Source organism: Haemaphysalis longicornis, unplaced genomic scaffold, assembly GCF_048455015.1.
Source record: "Haemaphysalis longicornis isolate Haplotype H1 unplaced genomic scaffold, Haemaphysalis longicornis Haplotype H1 scaffold_26, whole genome shotgun sequence".
Classification (NCBI taxonomy): Eukaryota; Metazoa; Arthropoda; class Arachnida; order Ixodida; family Ixodidae; genus Haemaphysalis; species Haemaphysalis longicornis.
The window spans coordinates 160,113-176,652 of NW_027526319.1; the positions used below are offsets into that span (position 1 = coordinate 160,113).

Genomic DNA, 16,540 nt, shown 5'->3' on the forward strand with positions numbered 1-16,540 from the left:
GGGAGGGAGGTGGTCCAATTATGTCCGTCTCACAATATCCACTTCGAATGCAAAATCCCACAGAGAACGCAGGACACGAACGAAATTGGTGTGCTGTGGTGGCGTTATTCAGTACTCGTACGTGGACACTGGGCCACGGCGAGGCGCGCGAGCACCCTCAAGATCGGGACGGACGCTCAAGTCACATGCTCGGCAGGTGACGTCACGATGGGAGGTCTCAACGTCGTCAGATTGCTGGCGTCCACGTAGTAGGTTAAAAGACGCGTACCTGCCTGTACACCCAACTGGCTGGGGCACCCCCGCGGTCATCGGCCGGTGTCGTCCCCTAAGCGGCGAAAAGGGTACCGTTTTCGACATGTACAACGGTTGGGGCACCCATGCGGGCTGAAAACTTGTACTGGACTCAACAAATACAACCGTTTTAAAGACGATAGTCTTTCTTGGGCTACTTAAACGCAAAAATTTTGGTCTGTCTGTATGTCTGTCTCTCTGCATGAAAGGATAAATTTATTATCAAGAAATCCCGGTATCAATGATACAACGTAACAACCAGAAACAAATAAACAAGTACAGCGCCTTTTGCTACAAGACTAATAGAGCCCGAAGGCTGCCAGTCACAGACACTTACAGAAACGCATAAACAGCTTCAAGTTGATTGTAGACAAAATATTAACATACAAACAATTTAGAGTTGTTACAACCAAAAGATTAACATGCGAGGGAAACAAGGATACAAAAACATTCGCTTCAAAAAAGCAGCAATATACAGAACAGGGTTGGTGTTATGTTGCAACGGGTACTGTAGCGCACTAACACACAGTTCTAACACCAAAATTAATTGTTACAACAAAAATACCAAAGGACACAGGTCTGGAAAACTGCCATGCATAATAACCCTCTTGTTTGAAACCTTAATAAACCGGGTAGACCAATGTCGCAGAAACTCTTCCTCACCCAAAAGGGCTGACTAGCCTTCCAGAAAGGTCCTGAGGTGTTGTCTGAAAAATGAAAGCAAGGGCCACTGCATATGTAGCCTGCGATTCTGTGCAACGGCCCTGCAGCGATTACGACATAGTATATAATCGCCAATTACTATGAATAGTTTGCCTAGGGGAGTGCCAGGGCACTGTTCTCTCAGTTGATACCGTGCAAGCCCCAAACTTGGAGCGGCACGGTGTATGATGCGCCAAAAGCAACGCGCAACAGTGCAGCTTGAGAAAGTGTGTGCCGTGGATTCTGGTTGGCCGCAGTTGGGTCAGGAAGAGTTCTGTGTTACTCCCCAGCGAAATAATCTGTTTTTTTTTGGTAAGAATTCGCCACGCTTTTTGCCACTGTGTTTTTGGCGTCCTCTGGCAGCCTACCTGAAGTCAACCGTAACCAGGGGAAATCTGGCCCTACCTCGCTGTAACTATTTTTTCACACAGCCTAGCAGGTTGTTCATTCACAAAATCGAGATCACCATCCAGTGCACGAATTTTCTTAGCTAAAGTAATGACGGCCTTGAGGAGTCTCGACGGGATAGCTGCACTGGGGTGTAGGTTGGTGGCCATAGTTGGGCAAAGAACCCGTCTAGAAAGACCGAGAAAGTAGAGGATCAAAGGTCTGCCCGGAGCTTCTACGTCACTGAGAAGTGAAGAGACGACTCTAAGAGCCGACAACTGGCTCACGAGGTCGATGCAAGGGAGACCATAACCTCCAGAGCGGCGTGGGAGGCGCAGGGCATCTCTCGCTAAACGCTCCGTGCTTCCATCCCAAAAGAAAGAAAAAAATGTCGCGGGACACTTTGCGCGTAACAGAATTGGGAGGCAGCATAATCCTGGAGACAAAAAATAATTTAGAAAGAAAAACGCATTTAATCAGATATGATTTCTCCGAAGAAGAGAAGTTGAAAGACCTAGCCCGGGCAACATTCTTTTGAATATCATCAACTAACACGGGCCACATGTCTGGAGAAACACCTTCTTCGGTAAATTTGACGCCGAGAATCTTTAGGTCTCGAACTATTTTTAAATTATGAATGGGGGCAAGTGTAGCGTTTCCCGGAGGGAGGACAGCACTTTTTGTGACATTTAACTCGGCACCTGAAAGTCGAGCATAAGACTCGAAGTCCCCTAAAACAGCCGTGAGGCTATCAGTGTCCCGGATAAAAATAGTGACGTCATCTGCCTCCGCCGACACTTTAACCGAGCCTTGTCCGGGCAAGGGGAGACCCCTAAATTTGTGGTTGTCAACGAGTTTGCTGTGAAGGGGTCTAGACCTACGACAAAAACAAGCGGCGACAAGGGGCATCCTTGTCTGACACCTCTAAGAATTGCAATTTCACCCTGTACCACGCCATTAATGACCAGGTCACTGGATAAATTATCATGCAATTCTCGGAGAAGCTGAACAAATTCAGAGGGAAACCAATATGCCTGAAATATGGCAAGCAGGTATGAATGGTTGACCCTATCAAATGACTGTTTTTGGTCTAAAGAGACACACAAGGTGGCACTACCAGTTTGGTGCATATGGGCTAGTATGTCTCGAGTTAGGCTAAGTGCCGAAAAAAATATTTCTGTATGTGACCGAGCCAATTTGTTGGAGTGATAGGAGGTCCGGCCAAAGAGCTTTAATTCTTGACACCAAAAGGGAAGTTAAAATCTTGTAGTCCGCATTTAAAACGGTTATTGGTCTGTAAGAACTCGGGAGAGAGGGGTCTTTTCCTTCTTTCAAGAGTAAGATTAGACGGCCTCTCTTAAACGAGTTTGGAAGCCGCTGATCTGCTAGGATTGAATTTATAAGTTGCACTAAGGAAGAGCCTAATTCTGACCAGCAGCGCTTGTAGAATTCGGTTGGCAAACCGTCCGTACCAGGCGCCGATCGGGTTTTCATTTCTCTTAAAATGTCGTATAGCTTGGAACAGGTAACGTATTTCAGTATTTGGGAGTGTATGCTTTCTGGAACCTGAGGTAGAGAATTTGAAGCAGAACATAGTTGTGCTATCATGTGTCTTTCATCTATCTCGAGCGAATCTCTTGCAAAGACCTCAGAAAAGAAATAAACCCTGATTTTATAGCTGATGGGTCTGTGGAGAAGGTGTTATCCGGGCAGCGCACACACTCTATAATGTTTGGAGTTTGACGCGTCGCCAAAAATCTTTGAATTTCTAAACTACCGTTGCAAGGACCATGAATATTCTAAGCAGTGGATGGCTGCATTATTTCATCTAGTTGGCGTTTGTACCGCTCCGTAAGGATGCCAAGATATTCACTCATTAAAGGCGTTAGTTCTTTATCTTATCTAAGTATCCGGATACGCTTGAGCGTGTTGTTAAGCTAAGCTGTGTCAGGAACCTTTTTTTGTTGGCCAGCTGTTTGATCTTGTCGCCTCCATATGGATTTTAAACTGTCCCACTGTTGTATGGTGCCTACGACTGGTGGGGAAGAAGAAATATTCGTTTTTAATGACAATAACGCAACGTCATCTTGCAGTATTCTAGTATCAAGCTTCCAGTGTCGGGCGCCATCAAGTCTACGGTGACCTGTAAATAGGGACAGGAGCACTGGGCAATGGTCGGAAATGTAACCGGCCATACAAGGGAATTGATTTACTTCTATGTTTGACAAAGCGGTGATTTGGTCTGGAGTTAGATAAAACCTGTCTAGTCGGGACACGATTCAGCCACCCGAACAAAGTGAAACACAAGCTGCGTAATAGTTTCATATACCCACAGCCAAATCTAAGTGTGTGAGTCCGGTTGAAACGTTCATACTATTCAACCTTGTAGAACAAGAACTATAAATTGCACAAATATAAGGCAAAAAAGCAATACATGAGTGATATTTGCAGTATTCGTTTATTAAAAAAATTATAGATGCTTTGGTTTTGCTACAGCAAATGAAATTCTACAAAAAAAATCATTGCGTCTCCAGCTGTTGCCCGCGCCACGATAGCTCCTGGCGGCAGTTTAAGAAATTGAACGGCAATGCAGTAGGAAAGGTTCCACTAAATAGCTTCCACGTTCTCTTTGGAACGCACATGGAGTAGCGCAACGTGGTTTATAAACATTTCAGTACGGTGTTTCGATTCACGCGCGTCTCCGCCGTGCGGCAGCGCTGGCATCGAGGCACCCGGACTGGAGCACTGGAACGCGGTAAATTTAAATTGACTTCAGCAAACCTCTTGCATGTTGTCTTGGGAGGAACGAGACGGGAGAGGAACAGCATGAGAGGTGAGCGGAAAGAGAAGGGAGGCATTTACTTGGCAGGGGCACCAGCCGACTATTGTCGTTTTTCGACATTTACAACGAAAGGAGCAGATACACGGCCATTTTTTTGTCCTACGTTTCACCATGTGTAGAGTCTCGGGCACTAAAGGTCATTTCATCCCCGCCTTGTAGAATTGGCCTCCACTGATAGCAGGGAGAGAAAATGAAAATATGGCTGATTGCTGTCTCAAACGAAATACCTAACGCCAAAATGTTTTCGCAGTGCATTCGGTTGCCGATACGCTGTTTCACCCCTTTTCCCCCGCCTCTCGCCTAACAGTTGATAATTTGCTCCTACCATCGTTTCTGCTAGTACTACTGCGTTTCTTTTCTTCTGTTCAACTGATTCGTCCTCTTCGAAACTGTATAAAACGTTTACTTCGATCCCCCAACTCCATCAATGTAATGTTTGCTTTGGCCCATACGGTACAAAGGTAAATGAAGAAATAGAGGAAAAAATGGACTTCCGCAACGCCACGGAAAATCGCGGCCCATAACGAGCCTACTGGAAGCAACAGTTTCAAGAGAGCTTGCACGCCACTTTCAGGTGTCTATACCCGTACGTTTAAGAACAACGTGTAGTCGCATTCATTGTTTAGAGCATTGCAGCGTGGTGCATGTTGATTTCTTCGTCAAACTTTCGGCGAGTCCTTGCTTTAGGAGAATACCCTAGTATAATTTTAGGTTCTGAAATGGCGTCTACTTTTCCAGGGTTGCTGGTACCGCTACTTCAAACGTATCTTAGCCTATTCCAAATCGCCATGGTCGGAAGCTTTCTCGTTTGGATAAGTCCTATGATCTGCGTCTTTGCTACAGACATGACACTTATCATCGTGTTCTTGGGTGCATTCCAGGGTGAGTCTATTAATTATACTAAATTACAGATCTTTGACTAGATATGTATGACTTCCAGTGTAATACTTCATATTGTTTCTGTACTTTGACTGACAGAACCTGTGTAGCATCAGCGACCTGTACAAATAGCTTCTTTGATGGAAACTGCAGTTTTTATTGTGAACATTATCAAAATTGTACTTATTTTAATCAAATACACGAAATGAGCCCCGCGTAAATGGTTGCCATAACTTTTTGCAGCACATGCTCATCATTGTCATTGGTCGCACAAAAGGGGGCAACGTTTAGTACCGTTATCATTGTTGGATGCTGTGGCAAATGTTACCATGCTAGACGGATATTTTTAAACATTTCGGTCGTTTTATAGCTCTAAAGGCATCGGCCAGCATGATTTTTCAGGTCACTAACCTGCCTTCCGGTGGTTGTTTCAGTCCCATTAGGCCCAGGGCAATTATAGTTTTTTTTTACATCGAACACTAATACTGACCTCCGCTGCGACTATAAAGCTGCGTTGAACATAGCAATGCGTTAAAGCCGAGAAGTCACCTGGAAGGCAGAATTCCACATATTTCAAGAAACTAATTTGTGCACTTAAAATGGTGGCTGGCACTTATGTGCCAATAATACGAATTAAGGGTTGCAATCACGTTTACAGCCAGGAAAGGTTTGGTTTTCTCGATGTCGAGGAGCTAATTGTGCCAAGCGGAGCAATACAGAGTAGAGGAAACCTTGGCACGCTGTCATAATTTCTACTTTTCAATAAGCACCAAACACTAATCCAAACTATTCATGAAGTCTTGCAATACAGATACACGTGATTTACTCACTATACACCACGAGTGATGCGTGGAATCTTTACAAAATGATAGGCTGTTATTTACTGTGTTTTCTTGGCGGGAAATAACGTGAGAATGGCTATAGCGAGTTTCTGAATAGGAGCAGGCACAAAAAATCTCTCAAATAAACTGCACCACAGCACTACAACAGTATACTTCCGACGAGCATACGAAAAGCTGTAGGCCCAATGGTTCGGTTGTAAACATGTTAGTGCATTCAGAATTTCCCCCCCAGAAAAACGCAGGCACCAGATACATAAAAATAGTTTTCTTTAAACCCGGTATGATCAACAAAAATTTGAGGTCTAAGATTACACACATCGTCATTTCCCTGTCTTCCTCCTTCCGCACAAGGCGAGACAGCTTTAACTCTTGTCCGTTTTACCTTTCAGGTGCTGGAATGGGCATAGTGGAAACTGTGGTAGCCGTCGCCATCGGCACTTGCTTCCAGAAGTACCGCAGCATCGCCATGGGCTTAAAAGAAGGCGGGCACACGATCTCCGGTCTCATCTTCCCCAAGATTCTTTCCTCCCTTACAGCAGAGTACGGCCTGCGTGGAGCGCTCGGCGTGTGTGGGGCTCTGTGCTTGCACGTCACTGCGTTCATGCTGACACTTCGAAGAGAACCCTTCACCAGTCGAAGGCAATGCCACTTCAAAGAAGCCGATAAAGTTCAGTTAGGGCCGCCAAAGGAAGATGTAAGAACACCCATCACTGACATCGTCTCATCTTCTTCGAAGCAATCAATTTCAAGTTCTGAGAACATAACCATGAGAAGAGTCCTAAACGGGAGTGCAGTTTTTACTAATGTAAGCAACGCCTCAGGTGAAAAAGTTCAGGCAGCCACCTCTAATCAACCTCGAAGTAAACAACAAAGCCGGGACACCGTCGCTGGAACTGGCGGGGGTCTATTCCAGCGCAACCGAAGTCTTGATGATTACAAGGGAGGTATCGGGAAAGACCAGCGGAAAATACTTCTGAGCCCTGGATTTTATACAAAAATACTCATGTTTGCGATCGCCCAGTACGGCGTTGTAGCTATAAAGGCAGTGGTTGTTGACTACGGTTTGGACAAGGGTACCGATCGTTCGAAAGCTGAGCTGATGGTGACGTACTCCGCAGCAAGCGACTTCATTGGCCGCATAGCCATCATGGCGTTTGCAGATCACGGCTGCATGAGCCGCATGCTAGTGACCGTAGTGGCGCTGCTTTTACACTCCGTGACGACACTTGTGCTACCATTGACATCAGGCTTTGAAGCCTATTTAGGTGTGTATCTGTTATCATCAATGATGCAGTCCAGCCTTTCACCGTTGATAACAGTGATTGTAGCGGATTACCATGGAGCTCATCGAATTCCACTTGTGTGGGGACTGAGTGGATTAATGGCGATACCTCTCCAGTTCGCTACGCCATCGATAACAGGTAAGGGCGAAAGATAGCTGCAAGATCCTTGAACTACGGTTCTTTTCTACCTAGCGCGTGTTCAGGAGATTACTGTTTTAGTGAAGTTGGGCTCTAGGGTAACGATAAATAAATCACAAGTGCTTTCGGCAGGGCTTAAGGGTTTGGATGTGCAGTCCAGGATTTTTAACAAAATATTTATATTTCAACCTGCGTTGCAAATGACGGTAACGAAACTCCTGGCAGCTACTTTGGAAACCTATTCACATCAAGAACGCTTCTAGGAAAATGCGAAAGGCAGGCGAATTACAACTTATTTTATCGCAGCTGGGGGGGGGGGGATGGTAAAATAAGGTTGGATACCAGAAATGCCGAAGCGAATTCTCGAAATTAGTTTTAATAAGTTATCACACAATATTTTATTGGCCTAACCTAACGAATTCTGAAACAAATCCTCTAATGTATAGGTATTCCATGGAGTGCCGCAATAAGGTGAATCAAGCTGCCACTGTAATTTTCCCATCTATATTCAGTGAAAACTGAGTGGGAGTAATGTACGTGCTGTAGCGTACAGGAAATGATGTTTCTGGTAGCCGTGGGCTTTAATGAAGGTCCTAAAAAGCAAGAGAAGCGGTGGAGGGGAATAGACCAGAAAGCGCTTGAGCAGCGAGTTCCAGCCACCAGCTCGCGATGAGATGCCGAGGATCCGTTTTGCGCCAAGCGCTCTTCGTCGGCGTCTTTTATTGGAAGCCCCAGCATAAGGCTGTCCTCACTTAAAAAGCACGTGACAATACAATCGCAATATCAATTTTTTCTGACGCCCCTTCCTCACCATCTATTATTTTCCTGGTTGAGTTCCCTCTTATCCCTCAAATATCGCCGGGAATTTTGCTGTGAGCATTGAAGAAATTTTGTGAGCGCTTGATAAAAAAAATTTTCTTCCAGTAACCAATTCAGTAGCTATAAAGTACTTTCGCGTTAATTTAAAGTTTTAAGATTAAGTTTAGGGGGCATTATCTGTAGTTGTTGTGTGTCTAATCATTCATATTTAGGTCAGAAACTCTAAAAAAGCATGGCTGTGTGTCTTGTACTTGGATGCAGTCTCATATGTCCTTTCTTGGACGTGGCGTGACAGTCGCGGCAAATGCGACCTCAAAGTTTGGAAAGTTCTTTTTCTCCACCACGCAAGAGCCCGGAAAAGCTCAAATATTCCCTCCGGCCTACATCCATAGGGGGTCCACTGAAGTTTTCTAGAATATCGAGCTCTCTGATTAGGCAAGTGTGCAGAATGGAGGCTGAGGCTGAAATAACAGGCTCATAGCAATCCAATGCAGTTTGTTTTGGTCCTGTCACCAAGAAACAAGGTCTAAATAGCGGACCCAATAAGAACTACCGATAGGACTTTGTTTTTGGCTAAAATCGTACAGTTCTCAATATTCGCCTGCCTTTAACAAACGACGAGTAGACGACGTGCTTAAAATATATTTTTGCTGCAAATTAAGAAGAACATTTTCTGCCATAACACACACTTTTGCCACGACATAACTTTTCTAGCATGACGATAACAAACTCCAGGCGTAAAAAAAGTCCCAGTTGATCCTGGTAAAGGCTGAAACCGTCGCCTTTTGTGGAGGTTCTCATCGTGAAAAAAATTTGCTTGCTCTGTTGATGACCTACGAACCTTTTTTTGAACTGCGGTTCCGTTGTGCATGGCCTAACAATTGTGGAAACTCCAACAGGAAATTGCTAGACGCCCTCTCGACAGCCTATAGGGAATTTACCTCGGACGTATAGATATAAATAGACGGAGTTAACTGTCGTGGCATACCGTATGTAAGTAGTGCGAAGCACACGGGGAGTTGTGCTAGTGCAACAACTTTATTTGACGCAATTTATAGTTCTTCCGTGTGCCGGCCACTCCGGAAGCGTCTTGAAAAGAAACACCTTGACCAATGAAGTTTGCCCTGTCTAAAATGTGGAGGTGTTGACAAAATCCCGGGCCATCTCCACTAACGTGAAACCTGGGGAGGGGTGAAGCATGCAGTGTACAACTGTATTCTTGGCGCCTTGGTGTTTTTGCCAACGGAGATGAAACCGTTTGGATGGTAGAGCTATACAGCTTTGCTCTAAAAGTATTGTGGTTTTGAAGAACGAAGCGGTCTAGCGCGAGGCGTAGACGAGTGTGCCGGTGTTTATCTTAATAAGTACGCGTTACGAAGCATTCCAACGCGACCCGTACACATGTGCCCGGTGTTTTATTACCGTGACTACATGAGACGACGGTTATGACGACGACATAAAACGCCGACAGCCCGAGCCCCTAAGGGGCCTCACCCTTAAAACATCTTTATTGAGCAACCGAGGGATGTAGTCAGCCTCCTGTGTCCAGAAGGCCGCAAGCCTGCGCCGACTCCAGGGCTCGTTGCACCAGGGCACGTTGATGCTCCGGCACCGAGCTGGTCAGAGCAGACTCCCACTTCTCAAGGGAGGGGCAGTGGATGAGGGGGAGGGGGCACATGAATACACAACCTGGTATGTTATGAGAGGGGTGCTACATTGTGGGCCGTTGTGGGGAAAAAGTATACTATGGTTGTAGAAAGTTTCTCTTTGTACACGCCGATAAAACAAATTAAAAAAATTGTCGAAGGCGTGGTATAAAAACCTGATTTCTCTGCTATTCGCAAATGCAGAATTACACTTTATTTTTTCTCGCGAAATTTAAACCAGCGGAATACCCAAATGAGAAAGCCGGCACGTTAAGCTAACATTTCTGGCTCTTTTCGCAGATGAAAGGATGCACTGCACCCACATTTGAGATGAAAGCCTTGTTTTTTTTATGATGTAACTATACCGCCAATTCAAAACATGTCCCACGAAGCTGGATTTTGAGACGCGGAACAAGACAAAAATTTGATGAGTGTGCAAAAAAAGTTAGCCCAGCTTCACTGATGCACCGTCGCGTACGCTGATGATAACAGCGAAGCTGTTTGGTGTTTTTCCATAATCGCAAAGCTAACCTTCATTGAACGTCAAAGCCAGCAGATCGATTCGCGTTCGTGGTGTTCGCGCGCGCCAACTTTTGCTGGCGCTCTCGGCGGGCGGCTTCATCTTCCGGGGAGCGCGCTACTTTACCCGTTTCTGGAACATTCGAAAAATGGCGCCCAATTGCACTCGTTTATATATGCGCGCTCCTGCGAACCTTCTGTTGGTAGCGCTCTCAAATTGGCCGTGTCCTCTTCTCCACTCCTTGACTGCGCCCACCTGCGCTGGGTGCGCGCTCCCTCAATATGCTGCGCCTGGGCTTGGCCTTTGGTCTCCTTCCCCACACTGCGCTGCACGTGTTCTTAATGCTCGCTCGCCCCCTCGCTAGGCCATGCCCTCTCCACATCTCTGCAGGGGCCGGCGTTACCACGCCTCGTCCCATGAAAGGTTTGACCAAGAACAGCTGCGCTATTAAAACATATTAGTTCTCATAAAAAAGGGGTTCACATCGATGTGAGCACGGTGAACTGACTCAACCACGACGCCGTGTTCACGCCAGTCTGCACGTGCCTTTTTCTGGGTTAGGCTATGGTGAACGCATGAGGTAGCTTTTCTGAAAATATGTTTCATGGCATAGAATGTGCTTCTGAAGGATAGGGTGGCGAAAACGTAAAAGGTGTAGTGTTTTTTGAGCTTGTATGAATGCATACAGCACCTGCTATTCTGCCCGTTGTTCTTGCTATTTTCGAGGATCAAATTTTGGTATTGCGTTTACAGAAGGCTGGAAAAAGAATGCGCTGTCGTGACGGTACGTATTGCCAAAGCAGCATAAAGAGTTTAGTCGTACGAAGTGTCAGCACACCGTCGACACTACATTAAAAGGAACAAAATATTTAGCGTTGTTTGCGATAAAATGAATAAAGGAATTTAAAGGCGCATTAAAACTGAAAAAAAAAAGAAGTGTAAACTGGTAGGTCGAAACAATATAATGCAGGATCGACGCTCAAGTTGCATTAATTTTCAAACTTCACGGAAACGATAATTTGTATCTCACTCGTTCCATAAACATGGAGGTCTAAGGCTTCCGCCCTTGAAAATGCAGTGCCCTTCTACTCTGTGAAGAAGGATGGGGAGAAGAGGTGGGCGCAGTACAAGGGCACGGAACAAACACGTTGTTTGTAATTTGTGGTCGAGTATACTTTGTAGTTAATTAGGTGAAAGAAACTTGGGAAGGATAAAGTTTTGTACTATCAGACAGACATGGGGCGGTCTGTTTTCCTCTCATAGGAGCCCAAGTATTTACAGCAGACGGGAATTTCATTGCATTTACAACATCCATGTGGACTACTTACCCAAGAAAAGTAGGCGAAAGTAAGTTAGAGTCGTCTTAGGGGCTGTTTTTTTGTAATATTTGCTCCGGAACAGTTTGATAAAAATACCGGGCCATCTCCACTAACGTGAAACCTGAGGAGAAGCGAATCATGCAGTGTATATAGGTATATTCTTGGCGCCTTGGTATTTTTGCCTACGGAGATGAAACCATTCGGGTGGTTAGAGGTATAGAGCTTTGGTGTTAACGTCTAGTGTGCTTGGAGCACGAAGCGTTCTAGCGAGAGGCGTTGGGAAAAGAGTGTCCAGATGTGTTCTTTTAGTACGCGTTACGTTCTAACGCGAGGCATTCGAAAACGAGTGTCCCGGTTTTAGTACGCGTTACGTTATAGCGCTATGCGTTGGAAAACGAGTGCCCCGATGTTTTAGTGGCGTGCTTACATGATACTACGACGACATGGGACGCCGAATCCCGAGCCCCTAATGGGCCTCGCCTATAAAATAAAGAGTTACAGCCATTTTGTGTAGCCACACCTCCTCCGTAGACTGCCCCGCATGACAGGAACCGGAACATCTGTGACATTTACATTTCACCGTGAACTACTTCTGACACGAAAATGAAAGTCGGCAGAATGGTGGAGTCGTCCTAGCGGCCAATTTTAGTGGGACGGTCTTCCGGTATCGGCATTATATGAAAAACTACGGGTTATTGACCAGAAAGTTGGCTTTGCCGGAAGATCAAATGCTGCCGACGCGACTTTTTTTGACGCACCCGGTCGACGCACACAGTTTGGATCAGATCTATCCTCTATAAACGCTCCTCTTTAAAAAGACATTTGAGTTCTTACAGTAATCGAACGCGGGTCTGCAGACTTAGAGCAGAGGCTTTTATCCCCGCTCCACCTCAGCAAATTGTCAACGGCGGGAGATGAGTTAACGTTATGCGTGCAGCGGGACAGGTGAACGGACGGCACCAAAGCAGAACAGGCGCGTGTCCGCCGCGGAGAACGGTACTTCCGCGAAAGCCGCGGCGGAAATTGCCCTCAGCTTGTGTATTAAAGTTCTTATCACAGGATGGAAAAATAAAAGCCAAGAGTTGCAACACGATGCGGCAGCAATGATATTTACTAGGAATCGCCGGCGGTATCCATATTGCTTTCGCTTTCAAAGCACGCAAAAAGAGCTATGCGTCCGAGCGGTTTCTTTCTTTAGGTATATTCACGTACCCACGGGGGATTTGGAAGACCTTTGCGATTTGATTGGTTCATTTTGATGTTGGTATTTTTTACCTGGTGGTTTTTATTTTGTTGCGGTGGGCGATGGTTACTACATTGGATTATGAATAATCAAACTTCCGGTTAGGTATATTAGAAGCTGAAATCTGGAAATTTCGGTTTGTTTTCATTGCTTTTAGTTCCTTTTTTGAATTGCTGTTTAAGTTTACATTTTGAATGGTAGCTTCACCAATCATATATATTCTTGCACTATTACAAAGAAATGAGAGCTTTCGGGTTCGTGTATCACGTAAAAATTGCTCAGGCATTAAAACTAAGCCCCAACCAGAGTGATACGCTTTGGGATAACGTATATAATTTAGCGACTACATTTTGCTTTAATAACAATAAGCATGTAATATAAATTATTTCAGTGACCAATGCTCGCTTCCGTTACATTTCTGTGTGAAAAACAAGCACGATATCCAATACTAAAAATGCACTCGGCTGTTCCGCATTTCGGTAGTGTCCCACTGCAACAAACGTTCAGTATGCACACGACATGCTCACCCTACCATCGTCATTTCTTTCAGGTTTCTTCAGGGACACAATGGGATCCTACGACTACATGATGTTTTTAGTTGGAGGCATGTCAGCCTTCGCTGGAGTCTTGGGACTGTGTCTCTGGATTAGCGGGAAAAAGGAAAAGTGATGGTTTCTCAAGTCCTGTGGGGTGAAAGGATAGCTCAGCGTACATGACATTTGAAGATGTCAGTGAACGTTGTCTGCGAAGATGTGAGTGAAGATGTCATTGAGCCATCGCCCACTCACAAACTTGACTCAAGTGCGGTTTCACGGTGCGAGAACCAACAGCCTTCTTGGGAAGTATCTTTTCCCAGCGTGATTTTTGAACTGTGACTTGATTATTCTGCCTGTATTCTGTCACAACGGGGTGATGATGAACTGCCCGCTTTGTGCACCAGCGATCAGCAACTTCTTGAAGAATATGTACAAAAATGTTTCTTGCAATACGTGGTTCTTGAAATGCTTTTGAAGCGCGCCTATACAATGAAGATTTACCGGTTTCTTAATATTTATCGCCAGAAGTCATGTGTTACAGCCAGTCAGGTCCTTGAGGCTTGAACTATGACCAGAACGGATGCCATCACACCAATACGGAAGCGACAGCAGCACCATTTCTTCACCACAGGGTAGAGGTTAGGCCGGGTGTTTCTCTTCCAGGTCCGACGTCCTGAGCCGGTACCAGCAGCTTGAAGTACAATAGATTTGATGTTGCTTGGTACGTCTTAATGCTTAGGGTTAATGCTACCAAACGTTAAGCCTAAACATTCGGACAAACAAGGTGATTGGGTTAGCCTTTAACTAATAGCGCCACATGACGGCCACGATAGGGATGACCCCCACCGTCCATGAAGATGTTACGTGTCGGCACAAGAGATGAGACGAATGATGGTTCAGCATGACGAGTGATCTATTTCGAACATTTGCAAAGCGGCCATGAGAACGTCCGCTCCGGCTGCACGCCAATCCCTCCCTCGTCGTCGTCGATGGCGAGCTATGGCGCAATGGGGAATTGTCGCCTATGTCCCGAGACAACAGTAACGGTGGTAAGGAAAAGGCACAAATTATGTAAAAGCAAAACCGGCCCGCTCAGCAGGAACATAGGCATTACGGTATACGTCCTCGTAGTGATTAATAGCGACAGAAGAAGAGGACACAGGTGGAAATGATGATAATGAGGCTTTTGCTGCCACATTTTAAGCCACACCAGCGGAGAAAGAGAGCGAATAAACTACCTTACAAGCATAGTAATGGGGGGTGTGGTCCTACGTTCGAGGACTCCATTAGGGACTCCTTCTGCAACTGCCCTTTCCATATACTTCATTTTTTAATATATTGTTTGGATAAAGGGAACAGAATCCTCTTTGCACCGCCAGCTTAATAAATGTTGCAGTGCAAGTGTGACCTATTGGAATTGACGAGCTTGTATGGAAGTCGACAACCCTTCTCTAATTGACATCCACCACGGGGTCCAGTAATGAAAGCGATGTTCTGATGCGTGCTCGATTCCCAGCCGCAACGAGTGATTTCTATCGAATGAAATGAAAAGCGTCCAAGTATACAAGATTTAAACGCCGGGTAACGATCCCCAGTTTGTTAGAAATTATTTAGAGATATTCCTTTTGGGCAAACGCAGAGCCAAGATAAATACACTTTTTGAACCGCATGGTAAAGATGCTGCCGCATTGCCCTTATGCAACGCTGTTCCCAAAACTGTGAACTATGATGTAGCATTCTCCCCACGGATGTTTGTTTAAAGTTTTTTTTCTGTTTTTAACTCTTAAGTGCTCTCCAAAATGCATGTAACATACACTGATTAGTGCAAAAATAAAACATTACGCAGCCTTGTACTTGTGGTGCAAGGCTAGAGAAACAGCAGAGGTGGCGATCTTTCATCGCTCTTCACGAGGCGCACGATCACGGGAGTTTGTTATTGGTATTTTCCAGCTCCTCACATGGCGCAAACACACGCGCAAGCCTGGACGCCGCCGCTGTACACCAGCTTTTATATCATGTGTTGTCACGGTTTGACGGGCGCCAGCGGGACTTTGCAAAGCCATGCCTCTATGCACAGCTGCGCCAGGGGTTGCTAGGCAACGCGAGGTGACGTCATCGCTCCACAAGGGTTTTTGTTGCGATGGGGGGATAACGCTGGGCATAAACAGCTCTGCTGGTGAAAGATTCTTTCTACGTTTTAGTGAAAGATGATTTAGGATGTGAGAGTGTGAAATGAGATAGTGTGATACCGCTCATTGTTAGTCTGATAAGTGGTTTTGTCAAGTTCTGCACGCAGTTCTTCTGCGCATTACTCTCCTACCCAAGTTATTGCACTTTAAAGTAAGAAACCAGTTGTTACTAGCGGTTGTCCTTCCAACTTTTATGTGTGCGTCTTTTTTAACGCTTTGACCATGTCACCAAGGGTCCACCAACCCGCCCAGAAACAATTTCTTATCAAGTCTTTAGGTCCGGGTGTTTGGTTTGGTGTTGGTATGTGACGTTTGCAGCCGTTTTAGATTCATCAGGGGGGTTGATGTTGGGAAACGTTTGTTGGGGCAGAAGGTGGTGCCTGGGAGGCGTTGGTAGTCTCTATACCGGCCAGCCTTATTGCGCGGTAGTGGTTAGTTTCAAAAATCCTGCTTTTCCTATTACATGCTTGCAAGAACAAAATTACGGAGGATCCTTAAAAATATTTCAGAATGTAAAGACGAATGTCTAGTGGAATCTTATCGTGATCCACTGTGCCAAATTTTCTTTTCAACTTTGACAGCGCACCCGTCACCATTTGACTAGCCCTCTGCACAGCACTCACCGAAGCTCCTTCTTCTTGTCCGCCATCGCGAGGATCCCCGTCGGTACCTCCACCTTCCAAGTCGGCTTCCAAGTGTACGTGCGGCAGAGGCCTACTGTTCTTTGACACTGCTCGTTCTTTTTTGTAGTGCGCGCTGCGTTGCCCTTTTCCGTCCTCGGGCGCAGCTGTCTTCATTTCCGGTGCGCTATGCTCGGCTGCCGCTCTCTCAGACCACAACTAAAACATTTTTTGTACCACCGATCTTTCGCACAAAATTAAATACAACATTATGCGCGTGCTGA

At 45.6% G+C, this 16,540-nt stretch overlaps 1 protein-coding gene across 1 annotated transcript in view; it reads left to right on the forward strand.

The window, feature by feature from the left end:
- The window catches only part of LOC144172744 (monocarboxylate transporter 5-like), a 91,678-nt gene extending 77,539 nt beyond the window's left edge, over positions 1 to 14,139 (forward strand). The window contains exons 4-6 of the mRNA XM_077701354.1: positions 4,961 to 5,104; positions 6,333 to 7,364; positions 13,462 to 14,139. Coding sequence (XP_077557480.1) covers positions 4,961 to 5,104; positions 6,333 to 7,364; positions 13,462 to 13,580 — 1,295 coding nt within the window. The 3' untranslated portion in view covers positions 13,581 to 14,139. The remainder of the gene's footprint in view (positions 1 to 4,960; positions 5,105 to 6,332; positions 7,365 to 13,461) is intronic.
- Positions 14,140 to 16,540: the final 2,401 nt, after the last annotated feature.